General features: G+C 36.4%; 3 protein-coding genes and 1 long non-coding RNA gene across 4 annotated transcripts; 1 reads left to right on the top strand and 3 right to left on the bottom strand.

The window, feature by feature from the left end:
* Positions 1-1,091: 1,091 nt before the first annotated feature.
* On the bottom strand, positions 1,092-5,017 carry LOC140986853 (probable RNA 3'-terminal phosphate cyclase-like protein). Its single transcript, XM_073455226.1, has 6 exons — positions 4,644-5,017; positions 4,418-4,567; positions 3,441-3,622; positions 2,143-2,318; positions 1,823-2,039; positions 1,092-1,537 (listed from the first exon to the last, which is right to left on the bottom strand). Exons 1-6 carry the CDS (start codon positions 4,846-4,848, stop codon positions 1,328-1,330), a joined length of 1,140 nt encoding a protein of 379 aa, XP_073311327.1. The 5' UTR covers positions 4,849-5,017; the 3' UTR covers positions 1,092-1,327.
* Positions 5,018-6,126: 1,109 nt separating this feature from the next.
* On the bottom strand, positions 6,127-7,497 carry LOC140986337 (uncharacterized). The gene is made up of 3 exons (XR_012176928.1): positions 6,837-7,497; positions 6,549-6,719; positions 6,127-6,265 (listed from the first exon to the last, which is right to left on the bottom strand). It is a non-coding gene; the product is annotated as an uncharacterized lncRNA (long non-coding RNA).
* A 4,611-nt stretch (positions 7,498-12,108) lies between these two features.
* Positions 12,109-13,946, top strand: LOC140985934 (AP2-like ethylene-responsive transcription factor At1g16060). Its single transcript, XM_073453877.1, has 7 exons — positions 12,109-12,412; positions 12,539-12,547; positions 12,670-12,758; positions 12,849-12,922; positions 13,006-13,056; positions 13,131-13,207; positions 13,293-13,946. Exons 1-7 carry the CDS (start codon positions 12,109-12,111, stop codon positions 13,844-13,846), a joined length of 1,158 nt encoding a protein of 385 aa, XP_073309978.1. The 3' UTR covers positions 13,847-13,946.
* Positions 13,947-16,154: 2,208 nt separating this feature from the next.
* Positions 16,155-19,015, bottom strand: LOC140986336 (uncharacterized). Its single transcript, XM_073454533.1, has one exon. It carries the CDS (start codon positions 18,384-18,386, stop codon positions 16,374-16,376), a length of 2,013 nt encoding a protein of 670 aa, XP_073310634.1. The 5' UTR covers positions 18,387-19,015; the 3' UTR covers positions 16,155-16,373.
* Positions 19,016-21,720: the final 2,705 nt, after the last annotated feature.

Below are 21,720 nucleotides of genomic sequence, written 5' to 3'. Positions count from 1 at the left end.
AATGTTTTTAGTTTAGTAGTTCATTTTCTTTTAAATTTAATTATTTTATAATTTAAATATATCTGAGAGATCATAAATTGTGTAGAAAGAAAATAAAATAAAATCACAATCGTCTCTACGTCGAAATAAATAGGAGCAATTCTTTTGTTGATAATTTATTTAGAGGCGAAGATAAATTATTTTAACATATATATTATTAGATAATATTTATTGAAGATCATATTTTGTACTAAATATGTGGGACAGCCTCCCACTCCTTAATTATTCGACAATAATAATATTTAGGCAAAAATTTGTGTGAGACGGTCTCACGGATCGTATTTTGTGAGACAGATCTCTTATTTAGGTCATCCATGAAAAGTATTACTTTTTATGCCAAAAGAGTATTTTTTTTATTGTGAATATCGGTATGATTTACCCATCTCATAGATAAAGATTCGTGAAACCGTCTCACAAGAAACCTACTTTAATGTTTGACCTTCAAATGATCATAAATTTAATAATTATTGAATAATATTTATTAAACATCTATGCATATTTGAATGCATTACCGCAGTATATGTCTGCTACGCATTTTATGAAATAACATTTGAATATTAATTCAACAAATGCTTTTACAATATTTACTTCAGATTCTTCACGGGCAACCAGACCCATTTGCTAAACTAATTTTTCCCACAAAACCTCCTCCGAATCCTTCCGGCAGGCAACAAACCTCATCCTCATCATCACAAATCACGTATACATAAAACAGCAAAGCGCTTCCGAAAATCGCCAAGACGTAAAATGGCAGCGCCTCTAGCGTGCTATAGTATGGGGCGCAAAAGCAAACGCTCCCGGACACGATTGCAGTAGACAAAAATCATATCATGATTCCCAACAAGAATTTTCGGCGTGAATTTTCACGGTGAGTGAGTTTCTTGTACACGTAGAAGCAGTAGTACTGCAATGCAAGAGACCCGTAGAAGAAGTTGAAAGAGCACGGAGGTTGCATGGAAAAATCCCATTTTTTTTTAAAGAAAAGATGCAGTGGATAGATAATACTTTCTAAAGAGGCAAGTTTTTCAGTATACGTCATGATACGAGCCAAGTACCAAACAAACATTCGACTATTTTGAATGTGAAATTATAAGATTGGAGTTAAATATGTCGTATACAGTTGCAATGGCATGGAAAAGGCAAATTTTGAAACCCCGTGATACATATGACAGCTCGAGGATTCATGATCAGAGGCTGATAGCGTGAAAATCCGAGAATGACAGTGCCATTGGCAAGGGTTTGAACCTCAGCATGGGGTGTTGTATCACCAATGTATGAGTATTGTGTCTCATGATACCTTTCTTGAGAGATTCTTTAATCCACAACCAACACATTTAAGAACGACGGTTCCTGTTGATGGATCTGGCTTAATGACGAACTGGACACTGAGGAAATCCCTGATGTGTCTGAGCACTTGTATTCCATAAGGCGACAGCTTCCCAACACGGACTTTTGAGACATCTTGTGGACACAATGCGCAGAGAAGAAACAATAAACCCTGTGAAACAAGAAAAATCTTAACTGTGGCTCAAAAGCCAGAATAACAAAAACATGCATTCCGAAACACACAGCGATACTGAACCAGAGAAATCTTGTTGTATTACGATGATGTAGCAAATAATAATGTCAATCAAGAACCTCCAAATTCTAATTCACTTGGATGCAGTAAAAACCATGACAGTGGTTGAAAATAAAAGTGAAAAATAATAAAGCCAATAATCTATTAGGCATTAGATCAATCACCTTAATAGTATTATTAAACAAAGAACGCTATGACACAAACCTGGTGAGTTGAATCCACCACTCCCCCTTGTTCAATCTCCCCCAATAGCGCAGATGCAATTTGTTCACCCAAATCCTCTGGAGGGATCAACCATTTCTTGCCATCATCCTCAAGTTCACCCTCCTCCTCTTCTTGTGCATGGGAAACAGCATTATCAGCTGAGATGAAGCAACCTGATGTGGTTTCTGCAACAAGTGACATTCCGTAACCTGGTGACCTGCGATGAGGAGTGAATCCAAATATTGAACACATTACGACATGCAGTTCCATGGTGTCTGTGTAACTAAAATAATCACAATGATATGCCATAAACCACGTACTTTCCAGCCTGTGGACCAGTTTTATGATCAGTAAATATGTGAACATCTGGTAGCAAACGATTGAAAATTCCACGAGCTGCATGTAACGTAGTATTCTCGAACTGGGCAGACACTCTAGTTGAGAAAGTGATGCCTCTAATCCTCTTCACCATGCCTTCGTCAATCCAGGTGATGGCCTATGAAATAAAAGGAGAAAAAGGTAATGTGACAATTCGCCCTCTCCCTCATGCACATAGGGGAGGGTAAAATTTTGGTTAAACCGAGTTAACCGACCGAACCAAATTAATTCAGAAGTTCGGTCTTTATTTTTAAAAAATTTGGTTATTTCATTCTAGTCGGTTCGGTTTAGGTTTTTTGGATAGAAATTCGGGCTAACCGAACTAATTTTTAAGTAGGATTTAACTTTTAAATTGAGCCATTATATTTGCATATTATATAGCTTTATTGTTGGCCCAATGAACAACCGTTTTTCCTGTTTTAAGCTCTGCCCCCAATTGCCATTTTATTTTCCATTTCCCTACTTTTCCCCTTCTCCGTTCCTCTACAGTCCGACATTTTTTTCACATTCCCACTTCCTTTTTCAGCCGTGTTTAATCTTTCCTACTTCTCTATACATATATATGGCTCTATTTCTCGAAACCCAGAAGCCCCCGCTCGGGGGAGAGTCTGACACGGCCAATAATGTCCAGATTCACGGTTGTTGGCAGCACAATTGGGGGAGCGTCGCTGCCAAGCCCATTGTGCCCAGCACCCTTAAGCTTAATTCATTTCATAGTTTGCTTTTATTATTATTATTATTATTATCATCATTTCTTTTGAAAATGAGGATGTGGGCATTTGAGTAAGTATTTCCGACAGGTGAATAGCTTTATGAAGTTATAAATCAAACCGATATAATGTGTTTCTCATTTTTTTATGCGTACTATATATGATTTTTTTGCCTAGGCATAAATTTATCCAAAATTCGTCAAATCATAAAATACAGTTTGGTCTTTGCTTAAGTGTTTATGTCCAATTTTTACAACTTTTTTCCAGAAATCTCGGTTAATTCGGTCGCGACCAACATGACCGATTTTAATTTAGTTCAGTTTTTTATGAAAAATTTGTTCAGTTCGGTTTGGTCGAAGAAGAATTCGGTTTTGAGTAATTCGGTTCGGTCAGTTCTGTTTTAACCGAATGCTCACCAGTCACCCCTACACATATACATCATCCTCACCCCTACATACATACACAGCAAGAAAAATGAAAGAGATAAGAGAGATAGACAGATAGAATAGGCAAAGTAAAAACACACTTACTTTTAAACTGTCTTGGACAACAGGTACTGAAAGAATAATTTCTCCACCACCATGAGGAGGAACACCCCGGTTCAAAATTTTCAGGTCCAGTCCCTCGGAAGATACTCCAAACTGCTTCAAAATGTGTAATGTAGTAGATCGAAAGGTATCAACAGATGGGTCCTTGGAATCATTGGTAACACCTGAAAGGGTCAGGAATTCAGTTGAAAGCTTGCTCAGGTTGCAAAAATCCCTTGGACTTGCAACCCATGATTAGAAAAATATGAAGCATAGCAGAACTTATAATTAGACTAAATTGTGGTGAATCAGTTCGCTCAAGTGCTCAATTCGGCATAGTTTTGTAAAATATTGATTTCCACTGAAGCTTTTAGTAAAATGACATCTACTGCCAAAAAAAATGACATCTAACTTTGCCAGACCAATGACCAATAACATAAGAGTTTCATAGCTTCATAGCTTTATCGTGTAAGTTATGGCTGCCACGCCATAAACACGAGATTTGAGAGACCTAAAACATCTGTCGGATCATTCTGACAAATATACCCATGCTAAGGAACTTGATCAGTACAACTTAATAATATTGTACGCACATATATTTTTAAATCTGCACCAGTTCTCATCCTAATTGCAGCTAATTTTGAGTATATGAAAGGTAGAGTTTTCACGTAGTCTAGAGAATCATCGTAATCTTTCTTGAACCACATTAAGGTGCCACAAAAGAGAGTCAGCATCTTTGAATAAAGAAAGAGCTATTTTCTACACACATATACCCACAGTGACCTGATCCTTTGAGTACATATTGCTGATTTAAGTCTAGCCTACTTTTATGTTGATCAACACTAGTCTCCGGATGCGATAATCATTCGATCGGTGCTTTGGCCGTCTGCTATCCATTATCTCAGTTATATTTCGTAAGAACAATCGACTGATAACTGCTAATTTATATAGGAATAAACAGATGAAAAACGAAAGTATACCATGGAGTTTAATACTGAGAGGCTTCTTTCCAAACAAAGCCAACACGACCAGAGGCTCCAAAAAGTAGCCCATGGCTCGACTCAGACCGCAATCGTGAACCAAATGCCTCCCACCCATCACTATCCCCGGCTTGTACTTCAACTTCGTGCCTGGCCCACAAATTAGATAAAATAAATATTGAACATCGAAGTTTCTTCTGTCGCAGCACCCAAAAATAAAACGCACCAGTTTCGTTGATTTCCACAACACAATCATCGGAGATTTTCTCGAGGAGTCGGAGAAAGGAAACCTCATGGGGCCGAAGCCCAGGCCAAGTGGCGTTGGCTCGAATGTCCTCGATAAGGATAGGAGTAGACGATAGCGTGGATAGAAGGAGCCGCAGCCTCAAGTTCTGGCTTCCTTTTAGCTTCGTATACGAAATCTTCACCATCTGTCAACACAAGCTGGATTCTGAAATCGCAAAAGTGCAAAAAAAGAGAGTAGAATAGAGCTCAGCAGTTCTTCAAGGCTCTTCGATGGAGAGGAAGAACGAAGAGATTAGCGGCGGCGAAAACTGAGGAATTCGAAGGCGAATGAATCAATTATCGGCGGGTTTTGATTTGGGCCGTTATTGGGCCTTTTATGTACATAACCAGGTCTAATTTTCAATTGGAAATTTAATTATTTTCAAAGAGAGTCTTCTTTATTAAATAATAACTAGTGTATTGGCGCACGCAACATAATATTTTTTATAATTCATTTAATTTATATTTAAATGAGAATCAAAATATAATTATAAGAAATATTGGGGGACGACACTGTAATTTTGATATATAAATTAAAAAATAAAAGAATAAAAAAATGACATCAGTAACAATTGAACTTATAACCTAAACTCCGAGAAACAATGACTATGTCAGCTGAACTACATATAACTTGTATTAAAATTTTAATATTTTAATTAATATATATAATTATTAAAACAGACCATGACACCAAAATTAGTTACTCTAAGTGTCTCAAACTTAATAAAATAGTATAGATTCTAAGAACAATCTCACATAACTCAAATATCCTACAATTCCAAGAACAATCTTACATAACTTAACTGCTATCTTTTTTTTAAGTCAGGTTAGAAGATTATTATAATTGCATATCGAATTCAATACTACTTTTTAAATTTGAGAGCTTAATATCAAATAACTTCGCTACAAAGTCATCGACACAAAAATATTATCTTACACGCAATTTCATGTGTATGTACCAACTGGTGACAGTTTGTTTGCCTTTTCTGCCTTGTTTTATACATATAAACGTATTTGATTCAACACTTTTGGTGAGAATGACTAAATTTATTTTGATAGTGTAAATTGGCGAATTAATAACGTAAATTGAACGAAAACATAATAAAAATATAATTTTTTCCATTTTATTTTGCTATGTTTTGTATAAGTAAAATTTTTAGGGAGTATTTTGGGTTGGTTAATTTATAAAAAAAATTTCCTTGGCTGTTGAAATAATTTGTAATGTATCTTCTTCAGCAAACCAAAGATCACCCTACAGCTCCTTGGCATATACAAATGGAACCGATCCTTGAGGCAGAGCGGCCTTCGTCATAACATATATATCAACAACACAATATTTCAGAATCATGGATTGCTAACTAGATAAGATTCTTGTCCCCGTTCATGGAGTCAGCTAATGACGCACCTGCAATATTGCTACTTTAAGCAATGGTCCTCTCATCCCGAGTGCGATTGAGGGTGCAGCCATGAGTAATGGTCCTGCTATAAATTTCATGGCCATGGTTAATGTTGCTTTCCGAGTCCCGCAAGCTATCACCGATTTCTGTGATGCCACGAAGAGTCCTGTAAGGTAATAAAATGTAAGAAAGTGAAGGGAAGTTGTTTCACACTGATGTTATACTGGATGATCAGAAAGTATCGCCAAAGTTTAGCCAAACATAAGCTAAACATAGCCATCCCAAGTCCTCCATCCGACAATATCGGCAAAGATTTTTCAATCACTTTTGGCAGCTTTACTCCCGACCTGTAAACGCATATACTGTAAGCTTCTATTTACATTACTATGCCATTTCAAGTGGTTTTCGCTGTGTTTCCATCACGTGTTTTATTAACTACTGGAGAGTACCTGAAATGGATGCTTGCCCATGTAAGACCTGCCAAGGATGCATGGGTATGGTGGGATTTCTGATGAGCTTTTTCTCCACTGTTAAAAATATCATCTTTGTATTTCTTTCCTTCGGATTCCGGATTCTTTCACCTGCTTCACCTTCATCTTTTGGTGGATCTTCTAGTTCTCCTTCAGAAAGTTGATCCAAGTTCTTTAAATCAGAACGCGGGAAGAAAAACAAAAAATTGACGGAAACTAATTCAAGAGAACAACATATATGCTCTACCTCAAAATCTATGTGCATACCCGTTACTATTGTAGGAGATGCAGTCCTTGACGATTCATTCGTGGCATTGAGCTAAAAAAGAATCAAACAAAAGGTTATGCCAAACCAAGCTTTGTAACACGATAAACAGAGCCAAGAAAACCACAGCTCCATTCCATACATCGCCCTCAATAATGGGATTCCTAAAACCAATGTGTTTGGTAGTGTTGATAAAGAAACACCGGTAATGATCCATTTTAGATTTCCTCCCGATTTTATTCTTGCAAACACTGAAAGAATGATGAAAGCTAGTGCCTTCTGAAAAAAGTCAGCGCATACGAGTTTAAAGTTCATTTTGTAGGGATTGTTCGTTGAGATCACTTGGAAGGACAGGAGAGGGATTGAGAAATTTGCTACAAACTTGTTGATCCCCAAGCGTTGATCCGGTGTGAAAAGTTTCCACCACTTTAGAGATATGTAAGCTGCAATCCTGGTTGAGTGTTCAGTACTAAAAGAAAATCGAAAAGGGCTGGATTGCTTCTTTCCTGTGATGTTTTACTCCTTATTTCACATCCTTGATCATTATCAGTTCCCCAAAAATACATATTTATAGAATGTAAGTACAGCATGTCTCACATGCTTAACTAGTTACTTGCCACTCACATGTTGTATTGATTTGAGCCGCGGACGAGGGCGAGTCCCGCAATCAAGTCTACACCACCTAGTTATGAATGAGAGTTTCGTCTATAATAAATCTTAAAAAGTAAATATTGTGTGCACGTGCGCGGACATATTCAGAGTACAAATATGTATCAGTTGAAGTTTTTAGATGAGATATATAATCTTTCGATATATTGCCAGACATTATCTTAAAACTAAAGTTGTTGACAAATCTGATGATTTGACATGGATTATTCCTCGTGATAGACACATTTTTGAAGAGGAGTAATCGAGGAATAAAGAACTGTGATAGATTTTGAGTAAACAAGAGCAACAAAGAAAGAATTTTTGCTAGAAATGGCCCAAGCTGGGAGAATGTGTGTCATGGGGAATTGCTTTCTTGAAATATTTTCCATAACACTACTCGAGGCAAACCTTTCTTCAACCTCTTCTATTAATAAATTTTAACTATTTGAATATGGGGCCGTCGGTAATGACAAAACCACTCATTTTTACATTTTTTTAGGTGGGAAATTTAGCAGTTCGTCCCAGTGAATCTCCTAAATCTTAATCTACACTAGTGCGTCAGGCATGCGTATCGTGTTTATATATTTCTTTTTATAATTAATTTGGTTTATATTCAAACAAGAATAAAAGAATAATATTATAATGATAAAAATAATGAACGATTGTTATGTAATTTGAAATGATTATATTTAATGGTAAAATATAATTTAAGATAATTAAATAAAAAAGAAAAAAACCATTAAAATAAACTGTAATTTCAAATAATAAAATAAAAAAGAAAAAAACAAAACAAAAACCAGACAATGAGACCATTTTTTTGTCTCTATTATAAAAATTTAGTGCATACCAGTCATCAAATATTATACTTGTCAAATTGGGTCTCTGCTATAAAAATTGAACGGGTTAGGTTGATACAATAACAACCCGTTTGGAGGCGGGCCAAATGAGCTGAGCCCATTTGAGTTGCGGGCCAAGACGGGACGGGCCTAAACGTGGCGGGCAAATTAAGGTAGAATTTTATGTCAAATTTTTTAGTATCTATATCTATATATATGATTTACATATTAAACTTTATTTTCATATTAAATTTTATTTTCTGTTGTTTTTTTTTTTCAACATTTCAAAATTTCAGTCATACAATGTATATATATTACATTTTTGTTTTTTTTTTTATTTCAAGTCCTTCGATAATTTTTAAAATTATTATATCATTTTTATTTGAATATAAATCAAATTAATTTTAAAAATATTTTACCCTTAGAAAAATATATATAAAGAAAATAAAAAAGGGAGAAATTTACTTCGTGTCTTTTAGATGCAGACGATGATGAATGTGAAAATATTAAACAACATTGTCCCGAGAATGATCCAATGTTGTTGAAATTTTTGATGAAGAAATAGTGAATGAAACTATTGTAGAATATCAAGATTGAATGAAATTTAATGAGAATTGATTTTATAGTATTTGTTTAATTTTTTCATGTTTGGTTTAAGTACTTTATTTTTTATGGATTATGTTGTATGCTTTCTTAATTTCTTATTTCATTGTTTTTAAGTATTTTATGAAATTATTTGACTAAAATATATATTTCTTTTGCTGCAATGTTGTTTAGCATTTTTTCTTAAAAAAATAAACGGGTCGGCCCGCCTAACTCGCAGCCCAAGGTGGGTTGGACTGGGTTGTCCATTTAGAGGTCCGTCAAAATGGCGGGCTGGCCCGTCCCGCCCCGTCTAATGGTGGTTTGCGGCGAGTGACGGGCTGGTCCGCTCCGCCAGCCTGTTTTGACATGTCTATCAAGTATGCATCCATTGCCAATTTGTACAATCAGTATTTCACAATAGTTTTTGGAGATAAATCAATTATTAATATATAAATGATTGAGAATATATATTGAAAGAATTTGTAGACGTGATTTAAAAAAAAAAAAAAAATTCTTTATAACTAAATAGAATTTCTCTGAGTAGGAGTGTTTCAATTTGTCACCATTTTATGAATTACCATTACTAGAATAATTTTTGTTGAAACACCAGTCTGGGCAGTTTAAAATTTTATCATCTTGGTTCTTTTACCGTGTAATTATTCTATGCATTATCATAAAATGAAATCATTAAAATTTTAGCATATTGTTTGTAAAAAAAGTAAGATATCAATTAATTACACATCGTCGTTTCATCCAATATTTGATTGAAGTTTTAGAAATTATTAAAGTCATAAATCGTTATGTTATTCATACATTATTCATGTTTGAGGGTCACATCTTTAGAATAAGACAATCCCCAGAGTATTTTAGGCATTTAAAAAATTGACAAATTATGCACTAAAAAATAGTTATCACTAGTGCACCGACAATATTTTTTTATAATTCATTTGATTTATATTTAAATGAGGATCAAAATATAATTATAAGAAATATTGAAAGACTACACTGTAATTTTGATATATAAATTAAAAAATTAAAGAATAAAAAAATGATCTCAAAAAAAATTGAACCTATAACCTAAATCCCAACAAACAATGACTCTATCCACTGAATTACACATAATTTACATTAAAATTTTAAAATTTTATTAATATATAAAATCATTACAACTGATTATGACACCAAAATTAGTTATTCTAATTTCTAAGTGTCTCAAACTTAATAAAATAGTATAGATAGTATGAATATCCTAATAATATATAATTTAGACATAACATAAATTGTGTCGCATTTCTTTAGGCTTAAATTTTTAAAGGAAAGAGTATATTCTCTAAAGGAACAAAAAAAAACTTGCTACATATATTTCTCGTGTTATTTAAGCCATTCATTTCCTAGTTTGATCCTTTAACCACAAAAAATTGAAGATGATAGCTACAAGAAAGTTATACCAGAGGAGTCGATTTCATAGATAACATCGTCAAAAATCCAGTTTCCAACAATAAGACCAAATCAAACCTCAGCAACTTCACAAAAACAACGAGGGACAAATTTGTAACAAGTATGGATGATGATGACTCCAAGAAAATGCCCAACTATGGCATTATCTGCTGTTCTTATCATGACTCTTTCTTTTTTCTAATAAATTTATCAATCTCTATAATTTATAATACATATACATATATAGTTTTGATATTCTACACACCCACCGTGCACACATATGTGAGCATCGATGAGGTGACATTCACCTATTAGATGTGTAATTTTTCTATGTTTCATCGCATTCAATATATGAGTATCACTTCATCGATGCTCACAAACGCGTGCAGCATATCAAAACTATATGTATACGTATATGATGTCACAAGCTCAAGCCCGCACAAGCATGATTGTACAAGTAATCCATATAACTATTACATATATGTCACCATTCTACGAAATGGTTAATCCAGCTCGCACAAACATGATCGTACAATTAATTCATATTTCCATATATGTTATAACTCTATGAATCCAGATTATAATAATGTCCACCGCAATCTCTTTTATGAGTCATTTCAAAACAACAATCTCTTATTTCAAATATTTAGTTTAAACGAGCTCGGATCGAAACCGATTCGATCCAATGTTGGACAAGAATATGTAAAAAAGATTATATTTGTAATCAAATTGATTGTCAACCTAACTACCTAAGTGATAGAACACACGAATGTAGCATAGGATCAATATAAGTTATTGCTTAGGTTGTTAAACCAAAAACTATTTTCGAGTCGTTCTTTCAAACAAACACTTGTTTCTGTCTGATTAATTATAGTTTCATATCTCAAACAAGTGTTTGTCATTTCTTTCACACAAAAAAAAAAATACAAATAAATAACAAACACATTAAAAAATACAAGAAACGAAAAACAAGTCCCTCTTTATTTAACATGGAGGAGTGTTCCCATGAAGGCGGCACAAAGGCCTGCAGAGATCAAAAAGCCTAATATAACACGGCTATGTAATAAGATTATTCAAGTTACATTAAATCAACTTTTGATGGACCAAAGTTGACTTTGAAAGACACCACAAATTATATGCCATTGATGGCCATCATACACAAGCATGTAAAAAACTAGTGTCTCGAATAATGAAAGAGTAATGTTACTTGCACTCAAACTATGCATCATGTCCACAATGCGGATTTTAAGGAACCACGTATGGTCGTACTACATGAAAACTATCTATATTCGAGATTAAAAGCAGACCAAGAAATTTAGCGGATGCGAGCAACTGGGTAAATTATAAGGGGTGGAGTTTATACTTTGCTAAATATTATGCATGGAATTTGAAATCTTTTTCTTGGAGAGGATAGATGCTCAACAAGTCAGACCCATGGGTAGGATATTCCACATTCTGAGGTCACAATCACCGTCTCTTCGGCTGGGACATGGTTCAAGGATAAATAATATTTGGTAGTAACTTGGTTCCAATGGCTGGAAGGTAGTACAAGAATAAATATATTTGTCCCAACCCACAAATTCATTGTTTCTATCGCCCTTCCCGTCGTTATTCAAAGGGTTAGTTGAGACAATTACAGCCAAAACAAAATAAGCCCAAAAAAACATGAATCTTATATATAAGTACCCACGAATTGATACAACTAGAGAGCCAAAACAAGGAAAACACAGAAAAGAACAGAGCAAAGAACTGAGAAGGACGACTAAAAATGGTGATGAAAATGATAAAGAGTGATCCATACCTTGGAAGGGATATTGTGAGCATGATGGATGGTGAAGCTCCTGAGGTTATGCCTGTAAAACGTAGAAAAAGAGATGCAGTTGCTCTAGCTCTTAGCTGTGATAACCAGCAGACACCAAATCAACAAGTTGATCAAACTTCTGCAGCAACAACTGTGAAAAGAAGTTCAAGGTTTCGTGGAGTTAGTAGGCATAAATGGACAGGTCGATACGAAGCACACCTGTGGGACAAACTTACATGGAATGTAACTCAGAAGAAAAAGGGGAAACAAGGTATCTTGCAATTAGTTTATGAAATTTTTGTAGTTACTTTTCTTGAAATGAGTATTAGTGTCTCATATTAATTTCTTGCATCTCTTTCATGGTCTGTGCTTCGAACTGGAATTTAACAATGGGCAGTGTATCTTGGTGAGCAAAATTTTACTGCATACGGCCACTCATTGCAATTTGGACCGTAGTTTCTCGTTTTTTCTGTTATCTATTTGATTTAACGCAGAGGCTGAGATTTTCTTTTCTCAAATATTGCTTAGGTGCATATGACGATGAGGAAGCTGCAGCAAGGGCATACGATTTAGCAGCACTAAAATATTGGGGGTCATCAACTTTAACCAATTTTCCTGTATGATTATCAACAGTTTTATACCCCTATATGATGTCATGTCGATACATTGCCGCAGATTCTTATCAAATCCAAATATAATTCCTGCAGATCTCTGATTATGAGAAGGAAATAGAAATCATGCAAACTCTAACAAAGGAAGAGTATCTTGCCTCACTGAGAAGGTACAATTTTTTATCTTTTCATGGCATCAAAAGTTTTAAGTTTCCGATTGAAGTAAGAATTAACTCGAATTTCTCTACCACAGAAAAAGCAGTGGTTTCTCAAGAGGGGTATCAAAGTACAGAGGAGTTGCCAGGTATATGTTATCCCATATTATTTTAAAGTTAAATCCTTTATTGAAGATTTTAAACTAGCATTTGAAAATAACAGACACCATCATAATGGAAGGTGGGAAGCAAGGATAGGAAGAGTTTTTGGAAATAAGTACCTGTATCTTGGAACTTACAGTGAGTAGTCTGCAACAGAATTGGCGTCCGTAAATAGTGTAAACTGGTATATTTTCTTCAATATGTAAGGTGCATCTGTTTATAGGTACTCAAGAAGAGGCAGCACATGCTTATGACATTGCAGCAATAGAATACAGAGGGATAAATGCTGTCACAAACTTTGACTTGAGCACGTATATCAGATGGTTAAAGCCAGGAGCAAGCACTTCAGCTCCAGACAAGAAAACAACACCATACCAAGATTCACCGGCAATATTTTCCAATTTCCAAACGGGAGAGGAATCACTGTCTCCCTTCTTGAAAAGAAGAGCTTTTACAGAAGATGACCTCATCAAGCAAGAAAGGTTTGCAAACAAAGTCCCAGTTAGCCCATGCACCAAATCTTCTCCAACAGCCCTCGGTCTACTCCTCAGGTCTTCTGTTTTCAAGGAACTGGTTGAGAAGAACTCAAATGTTGAGGAAGAGATTGAAGGTGAGAACATAAGAAACCATGAAAGTAAGGATAGACACCCCGAACTTGGTGAGATCTTATATGATGGAATTGAAGATAGAGCATTTTTATTTTCTTCAAATGCAAACAACTTTGAGTTGCAAGGGCCACTCCACTTCAACTACGAATGGTTGGGAGCAACACAATAGGCATGACCTCTATCTGCTAAATAACAGATAACATCAATTGTAATTTCCTTGAAAGAGAGAGAAATATATTTCTAGTTTCTAGACTCAAGATGCTGATTTTTTTTTTTTTTTGAGAAGAAACTATTTTTATTGATAGGAATTGTATTACATAATAAGCGGATGAGTAATCCGCACAATCGATTACCAACCAAAAGAAAACACTACAGTGATAATATCATGCCAAAACAAATTTTCAATCCCTAACCAAATCTGAAACAGACACATGATTGAAGTCTTTAACATTAGCTGTCCAAGTAGCCACCCTGAACTTGATCTTCTCCCAAACTTGGCCAACGTTTTCGTACTCGTCTTTGAAATTCTGTTATTTCTCTCTAACCAGATAGACCAAAACGTACAGTGGACCACCAAGTACCAGAAGATCTTCGTTTTTCTGCTCCAACTTCCCCCTGGCTCAATAACAAACGAACATGCTGCCCTCTGTAGTCGGACGTAAGTGAAACCCAATTCAAGCTGAATTCTTGTCCAAATAAAAAAAAAAAAAGAGCAGTGGAGCAACATATGATCCTGATTTTCTTCTTCATTTCGACACAACGTGCACCAATGCGGACTCAACACACAATTCGGCCACCTTCGCTGCACTGAATCACAAGTTGGTAATTTTCCCAATGCAACAATCCACGAGAAAATTTGAACCTTTTTAGGGACAGGTACTTTCCAGACGTTTGCGTGGTAGACGAAAGATGGAAAAGAGGTAGGTGGAAAGACCTTCTCATCTAAAGGACAGAAATAAGTGGAGTAGATACAAGTCATTTACTCATTTAATTTAGAAATCTTTGTAAATGAGTTTTCCTCTTGTTGTACAATAAAACAAATTATTTCCACAAAAATAATTGAGTGATTAGCTATTCCCTTTGTTAATCTGGAAACGGTGAAACTCACTGGAAAATAACAATACCTCAGACAAGCAGTATCTAGGATCGAACATATGTCGTTTTACCAAATATTATAGACAGTGGTAATTGTACAACTCAAATCTTTTTAAAATCATGCAGAAGTTCAAGCGCCACATATTGGCCACTTTCCTAGGACGGGCAATTAATTCACCCCAACATCCCCCATCCAATAATAACAACACTAGTAATCCATAAGAATTGAACACGGGACCTTAACTATGATACCAATTACAAGATTGAACCCATGTCATTTTATCAAAAGTTATAGCTGGTGATAACAGTGTAACTCAATCATTTTTTAACCATATAGCAACCTAAGTGTTGTGTGTCGATCGCTCTCCTAGTATGGACAATTATTGCATCACATCATTCTATGTTGTATACCATGATTACACCTCATGTATTAATGCATTGACCACGTGGAAAAATTCCAATAGGAGCTGTTTAAGTTCAGACGGCCATAGATTACCATAAGGACATTGTAACATGAACTGTTGTAAACCTATCAAACATAAATGAGTATGAAAGCCCTGCACAAAGAAATTATGTACCATTGAAAGGTTTAAGCCTTTCAAGAAATTTTACGGAAAGTAGCCACTGCAAAATAGATTGAACATACCCAAAGCAATAACAAAATAGGTATAAAACTGCAGCATATTATTGGCCACAGAACCTCCTGTAAACACCCACCCAGCCCCCCAAAATAGCTACAGGACTTGGGAACCACATTCTCTCTACTGCCTCCTCCATAACTTTCGCTTTCAGCCTTTACGAAACAAGAAAAGGAAAGGAAAAAAAGAAAAATAAAAAAGGTCCAAAAACCTATCCTGGTGGAGACTCTAAAAAATTAACAGGTCCTAGTTTTGATTCTTATGATGGAAAAGTACAAGGACAATCTTCTTAAACCTTAAGCTTACCTAGATCATAATGATCATCGTTGTTTCTATCTTTGAAAAAAAACCATTACAATATTTCCCAAATTTGGCTATCTGCTAACTTGGGAAAACAAATGTTCACTTTGTGCCTTCTCAGACCTCAAAATCCCACAAGGAAAAGTAAAACGGACTAACACGGTTCCTCGTCAATTAACATGAAAATATGCAGAATTCTCAGTAGAAATCAGTCATATATTCGTTATCGAATGATCTAAAGGCACCCACAAAAATTCAATTAAATCATAAATCTAAATATCACTCGAAGCAAATTAGCTTTATATAGGTTAATCGATGGTATTTCCAATTAAATATGTGGACTGGATAGATAATTCACATAATAGGGGAGCACCGGAGCAGTGCAAGGAGATAATTGAACAAATTCTACCTTTATGTATATCAAACACTAATGGGCTCAGAGAATGCAAGACAACCCGTGATGTTTCATATTAACATCTTGCACAAGGGAAATAAACAAAAACTTACCTATAACAGATCATTATTCAAGTTATAACTTTTGGAAACAAGTCAAAACTGCACTTCTTTTGGAAACAACTTATAAATTTTGAGAATTTTATACCCTCCATAAGAAATACAAGCATATTATCTATCCAAGCATACATTGAATGACAATTTTAAACTTCAAAACTGTTTCCTCTTGTTTTGGAACAATTTGTCTCGTTTGGCACATACATAAAATAAAGCAAACGAAGCTCCAGCAGATAATGAAACAGAAGTCCACGGGAATGGTGGGTCCTTGAAACAAGTAAGTTGAGCTTCCAACTCTTGAGTTGCATGATAAACAAGAGAGTGGATAGCATATAGATCGTGATCTGAAGACCTCTGATAATACAAGCCCATTTCATAATCAAAATGTGACAATGCTGAAATAGCCTTGTCCAGCTTGTACCTGAACAAATTCCACCTCTGCAAAAATTCAGTATGATGATTCTGTTTCAGAAGCTTTCTGTCTCCCCCATGCGCGGTAATTGATTCAAGAACATCTATTGCACTCGTAATACTGTAATTCAGTGATGTCAACAAAAAATTCCTTCTAGCAGCATCCTTCTGAACAAACGACAATGAAGATATCTCTGAGAAAGGTCCAAACGGTGTTTGTCCAACACTCCATGTGTAATCCAAGAGAGAACTATTATGCCTGGGGCTCCAGACCAGGTGCGTAGGAGAGATCCCCCACATGCTCTGCAATATAGAACCTACAATTGGTCTTTCAAGTTCCCGCGTCCGTGTAAACATGTGATGACCATTGCAATTATAATCGCTTACAGTATGTGTACCCTTTGTTCTGACTGCAATAACCATATCCTTAAAAGCCACAGACTGGTGATATCGATCAAGCAACAACATTGTGTTTACTTCAAGATCAAAGATATACACAGGAAGAACCCTGCCAAGGTCCTCCTCCGGCAACCTGGCCACCCTTCTAAACTCATCAACTGATTCTGACACAGTTTGATGCAGACGTTTTGAATCCAGATACTCGCTCACAATCAAAGTATAGTTGTCAAACAGGTACCTAGACGTGTAAGAAGTTGTTGCCCTCGCAATTGCAAATGAACAAATTGCACACTCGGAGAACTTCACCTCATATTTCCTAAAACTCAAAGACTGTTCCCCTAGCAACAGCCCATTGTCATTAACCTCATCCATGAAAGTCCTCTCTATGGACTTCCAATCCAAACCTAAGTTACTATCATCAGTATTAGAACCATGTATGTGTACAAGCTCGACCACTAATACGCTTTCAAAAGGAACGGGAATCCTCAAAGAGGGAACAAGGAGAACCTGATAAGCACTCCAAACCAATGAAGCCAAGTCAGAGAGCAGACTCTTTTGCGATTTAGGGCGACCATGGAGTGTCGCAAAGGGGTGAAACTCACCTTTAGGCAAGACCCCATCGCCTGACAAAGCTGGGCCATAATCCACCGGCCCTGCACCCAAATCGATCCACAAGTACCTGTCTTTTGCAGTCCAAATTGATCCCAAGCATTTGGTGATAGCCGGAGATGGATCACCTGGGGTATAACTGTAAGCATAGCGCCTGGACTGTGAACCCAGATGAATGATGTAGATGTGGATTGAGTTAATGGGCCTCTCCTTTTCGAAGTCTTGCTTGATAATACTATCAACTACGGAGTATGGCACTGAAGACAGCTGGGATCGGAGGGATGAGGGAGCCGAAGAAAGATGGGAATCAAGAGCGGCAGACAGGGAGTTGGAAAGAGAGGAAGAAGATAGGAATACTTCATGGTGAAGCGAGTGGGATATCGAGAGGTGATGGATGGAGGCGTCGGAGGAGAACGGAGTTATCACATGAAAGAGATCGGAGGAGAGGGCCGCCGAGATGAAGGCCGAGAGGGTGGAGGGAGCGGAGTCGGAGAATGTGGGACCCACTAAGTGGACAGTTAAGGGCACGGAGAGTTGCAGGGAAAGAAGGGAGGAGGGGGTGGCCGGATGAACGGCGAGAGATAGGGATATTTTAAGGGAGGAAGGGAGGAATAGGAAGGAATCGTTGGTGGCTTGTGGGTCTTTGGTGGACTGTTGGGTGAGGAATGAGTCTAGGCCTGAGATCGAGGCGGCGAGGGAGAGGTGGTGGAGAAGAAGGAAAGGGAGAAGCGCGGCTGCGCGGAGCATTTTGCGGCGGCGAAGAGTTTTTGGCTCTGGGTGGGAGGCGAATGGACGGAAATGGAGTGGGAATGGTGACTGAGGGACAAGTCAAACAAGTTCATGACCGTAATTGATGATGCTGGAACTGGAAAGCTTTAACTTCTGATCTCCCGAGCTAAAGGTTCGTCCAACAAGACATCCAATTCGATCAATCAATGAGTCCACCCAAGTTGAGTAGCTAATTAATTGGCAGCATCTCCGCAATATGAGGGGAGAAACGTCTTAAAACCAATAAAACAACTCCCTCGTGATCCCCACAAACCATGCCAATACTTAAGTAATCTGTAGAGTCCTTGATGGCTGCATCCACGTTGATTTTTATGAAGCCTGCTGTAGAAGGTGACTACCACTTTGGAGTGTCCACAGCTGGTCAGATAATGGGAATAAATCCCTTGATAATAAGCAAAAGTTACTTACTGTTCTCCCTGCTCTTGCCACTACCTCGTCACTCGAAGGTAAATTGCCATGAAAAACCACTCTAGTTCTTTCCACACACACTCCAACAAATCACCACAAAACATTCAAGATCAAGCGCTGTGCAATTCTCATGCACCCAACTAAAAAGGTCCACAAAAGAGCCCCTCGGAAAGAACATAACAAAGGCCAAAGTGCTGATTTTTTCCATGTCTGCCTAACCGTTTTGCAATACCAAAAAACATGTGATATGTTCTCAAGGTGAGTGTAACACAATGGACACAAAGGAGTGTCGGAAAAAGTGGATGATGGTAGGGACAGATATTAATGGTGATAGGTGTTGCTTGACAAACGCATCGGAGAATTTCGGAGTGTTGTTTGTTCTCTTGTATTAAAATAGTTGTGTTCTATTTGGAAACACATTGAGTAGTTGTATACCATAAAATATTATAGTGAAATTCTTTTCATCTTACTCATGGTTTTTACTCTAATAATTTTTTGGGATTTTCACGTAAATCTCGGTATCCAATTTATTCTTTATTTTCATATTATTATCACAAGTTGCCACACGTGGGACCAACAAGTAGTATCAGAGCCTTGGTTTAAAATTTCTTAAAATTCTGAGTATGCTCTGTGGTTGCAGCCTAGACTGATCTTCCACTTCATAAAAGATTTTTTTGAGATTTTTTTACTAAGGTGAGATTATTTTGTCATGTCTACTAAATTGTTGTAGACATAATGACGGGCAGGTACGATATAACAATGTTCAATTGAAGCAATTTTATGTTGTGAAAAATAAAGATACAAGCAGTTTTAAGAAAGAAAAATTGTTTGGCGGCTATTGGAGATAGACCGATGGAAATGACGGACAATGGAAAGTGGAATGAGATGAATGATAATAATGTTACCAATTTACACTTGGTTATAACGAACGAAGTACTGTCAAGTATCTCTGAGATAAATAAAAAAAAAGTTATCTAGATATTCTGACAAAGATGTACGAGTTCAAGTCACTACACAACAAGATTTTCCTAAAGTGAATGCTTTAAACTCTTCGGATGGCGGAATCATCATCGATGACCGACTATATCAACATACTTAATACGCTATTTGCCCAACTCACTTCTATGAGGCATAAAATAGAGGAAAATGAACGTGCGGAGCTTCTACTTCAAAGTCTCAGATTTATATGATCAACTTATCATCAACTTAACCAATAATATTCTTATGGGCTCTCTAAAATTCGACGATATCTTAACTGCGGTTCTCGGAGAAGAAAGTCGACGCAAGAATAAAGAAGATAGGTTGGTAACTTCGAAACAGGCAGAGGCTTGGTCGATGATAAGAGGAAGATTTATGGACCGTGACTCCAGTAGGAGCCAAAGACGAAGTAGATCAAAGTCGAGAAGGAAGAAGAAAAATATTTATTGCTTTAGATATGGTGGAAAAGGACACTTCAATAAAAAAATGTACGAGTATCGCGAAGAGTTTTCAAGGAAATGTGGCCAGTACTTCAGGCGGTTTGGTGAAATATTATTCAGCGAAGTGACAACATTTGCAAAAGGCAGATACAAATTTTGTGACACGTGAATTATGGATTCAGGAGCAAACGTCTCAGAGATAATGGTTTGATCATTATGAACAAGTCTCAGGAAGATCCGTATTCATGGGAAATGGTCATGCCTTGGAAATCACTGAGGTCGATATTATTAAAATAAAAATGTTTGATGGCACAATTCACACTATACATGAAGTATTACATGTGAAGGGACTGACGAAAAATCTTTTGTCTTTGGGGCAATTGGATGATATCAGGTGTAAAACCCGTATCGAGAACGAGATCATGATAATTGTGAAAGGTGCGCTTGTGGTTATGAAGGAGGAAAAAGTTGATGCGGATCTGTATGTACTTTTGGGATAAACACACAAAGAAGCGGAACTAGTTGTTGTATCAATTGGTTCATGAGAAGAATTAATAGTGTTATGGCATAGAAAGTTCGGGCATATGTCAGAACGAGGGTTGAAAATTCTCTATAAATGGAAGCTGCTGTTGGGACTTATAAAAGTGTCACTACCTTTTTTTGAACATTGTGTTACTAGTAAACAACACAAATTAAAGTGGCACTTCCAATACCAAAAGCAAAAGCATATTGGAGTTGATTCATTCGGATATTTGACATGCACCAGTTGTATCCCTATGCGGAGTGAGATAATTTGTCTCTTACATTGATTATTTCTCTAGGAGATGTTGGGTATATCAAATCAAGAAGAAATCAAATGTTTTTTAGATTTTCAAAGATTTCAAAGGACGGGTTGAACTTGATTCTGAAAAGAAAATTAAGTGTCTGAGGACTGACAATGGAGGAGAATATACCAGTGACGAATTTGATGCATTTTTTCAATATGAGGGCATCAAAAGATAGTTCAATGCGTGTCTAGCCAAGTCATTTTGGGCAGAAGCAGTCAAAACGGCTTGTTATATCATCAATCGTTCTTCTTTAGTGACGATTGTTCTAAAGACTCTTATATAGATGTGGACTGGGAAACTGACTGATTATTCTCATTCGCATACATTTGGAAGTTCTGTGCACATTATGTACAATGATCAAGAAATATCAGAGTTGGATTCGAAACCAAAAAAATATATTTTTTGGGGTTATATTGATGGCGTAAAGGGGTTTCGCTTGTGAACAGTATCCTACTATCCACAATCTTGTCATCAACAGATATTTCAACCAAAATAACATTCCATCACCTTTATACTTGTCCATGGATGATGAAGAACCTATTCCATCTGATTTTCTTATAGATTTATTGAAGATAAAGTAAAGGGATATAAATGCACGTTGAATTCAGAAACTAATATATTTCAGGTGGAAAATATGAC

This window comes from Primulina huaijiensis, chromosome 10, assembly GCF_012295235.1.
Source record: "Primulina huaijiensis isolate GDHJ02 chromosome 10, ASM1229523v2, whole genome shotgun sequence".
Lineage (NCBI taxonomy): Eukaryota > Viridiplantae > Streptophyta > Magnoliopsida > Lamiales > Gesneriaceae > Primulina > Primulina huaijiensis.
This window is presented reverse-complemented; position numbering and strand designations above follow the sequence as displayed.

What these genes read in the sequence shown, in the direction of transcription:
- LOC140985934 (XM_073453877.1), top strand. Translation starts at nt 12,109, where the DNA reads ATGGTGATGAAAATGATAAAGAGTGATCCATACCTTGGAAGGGATATT. An exon ending in TATCTTGCCTCACTGAGAAG is followed by an intron (nt 12,923 to 13,005) that starts GTACAATTTTTT and finishes TCTCTACCACAG; the next exon opens with AAAAAGCAGTGGTTTCTCAA. An exon ending in CCTGTATCTTGGAACTTACA is followed by an intron (nt 13,208 to 13,292) that starts GTGAGTAGTCTG and finishes ATCTGTTTATAG; the next exon opens with GTACTCAAGAAGAGGCAGCA.
- LOC140986336 (XM_073454533.1), bottom strand. Translation starts at nt 18,386, where the DNA reads ATGCTCCGCGCAGCCGCGCTTCTCCCTTTCCTTCTTCTCCACCACCTC.
- LOC140986853 (XM_073455226.1), bottom strand. Translation starts at nt 4,848, where the DNA reads ATGGTGAAGATTTCGTATACGAAGCTAAAAGGAAGCCAGAACTTGAGG. An exon ending in TGTGGAAATCAACGAAACTG is followed by an intron (nt 4,568 to 4,643) that starts GTGCGTTTTATT and finishes TTTGTGGGCCAG; the next exon opens with GCACGAAGTTGAAGTACAAG. An exon ending in TTGTCCAAGACAGTTTAAAA is followed by an intron (nt 2,319 to 3,440) that starts GTAAGTGTGTTT and finishes TTTATTTCATAG; the next exon opens with GCCATCACCTGGATTGACGA.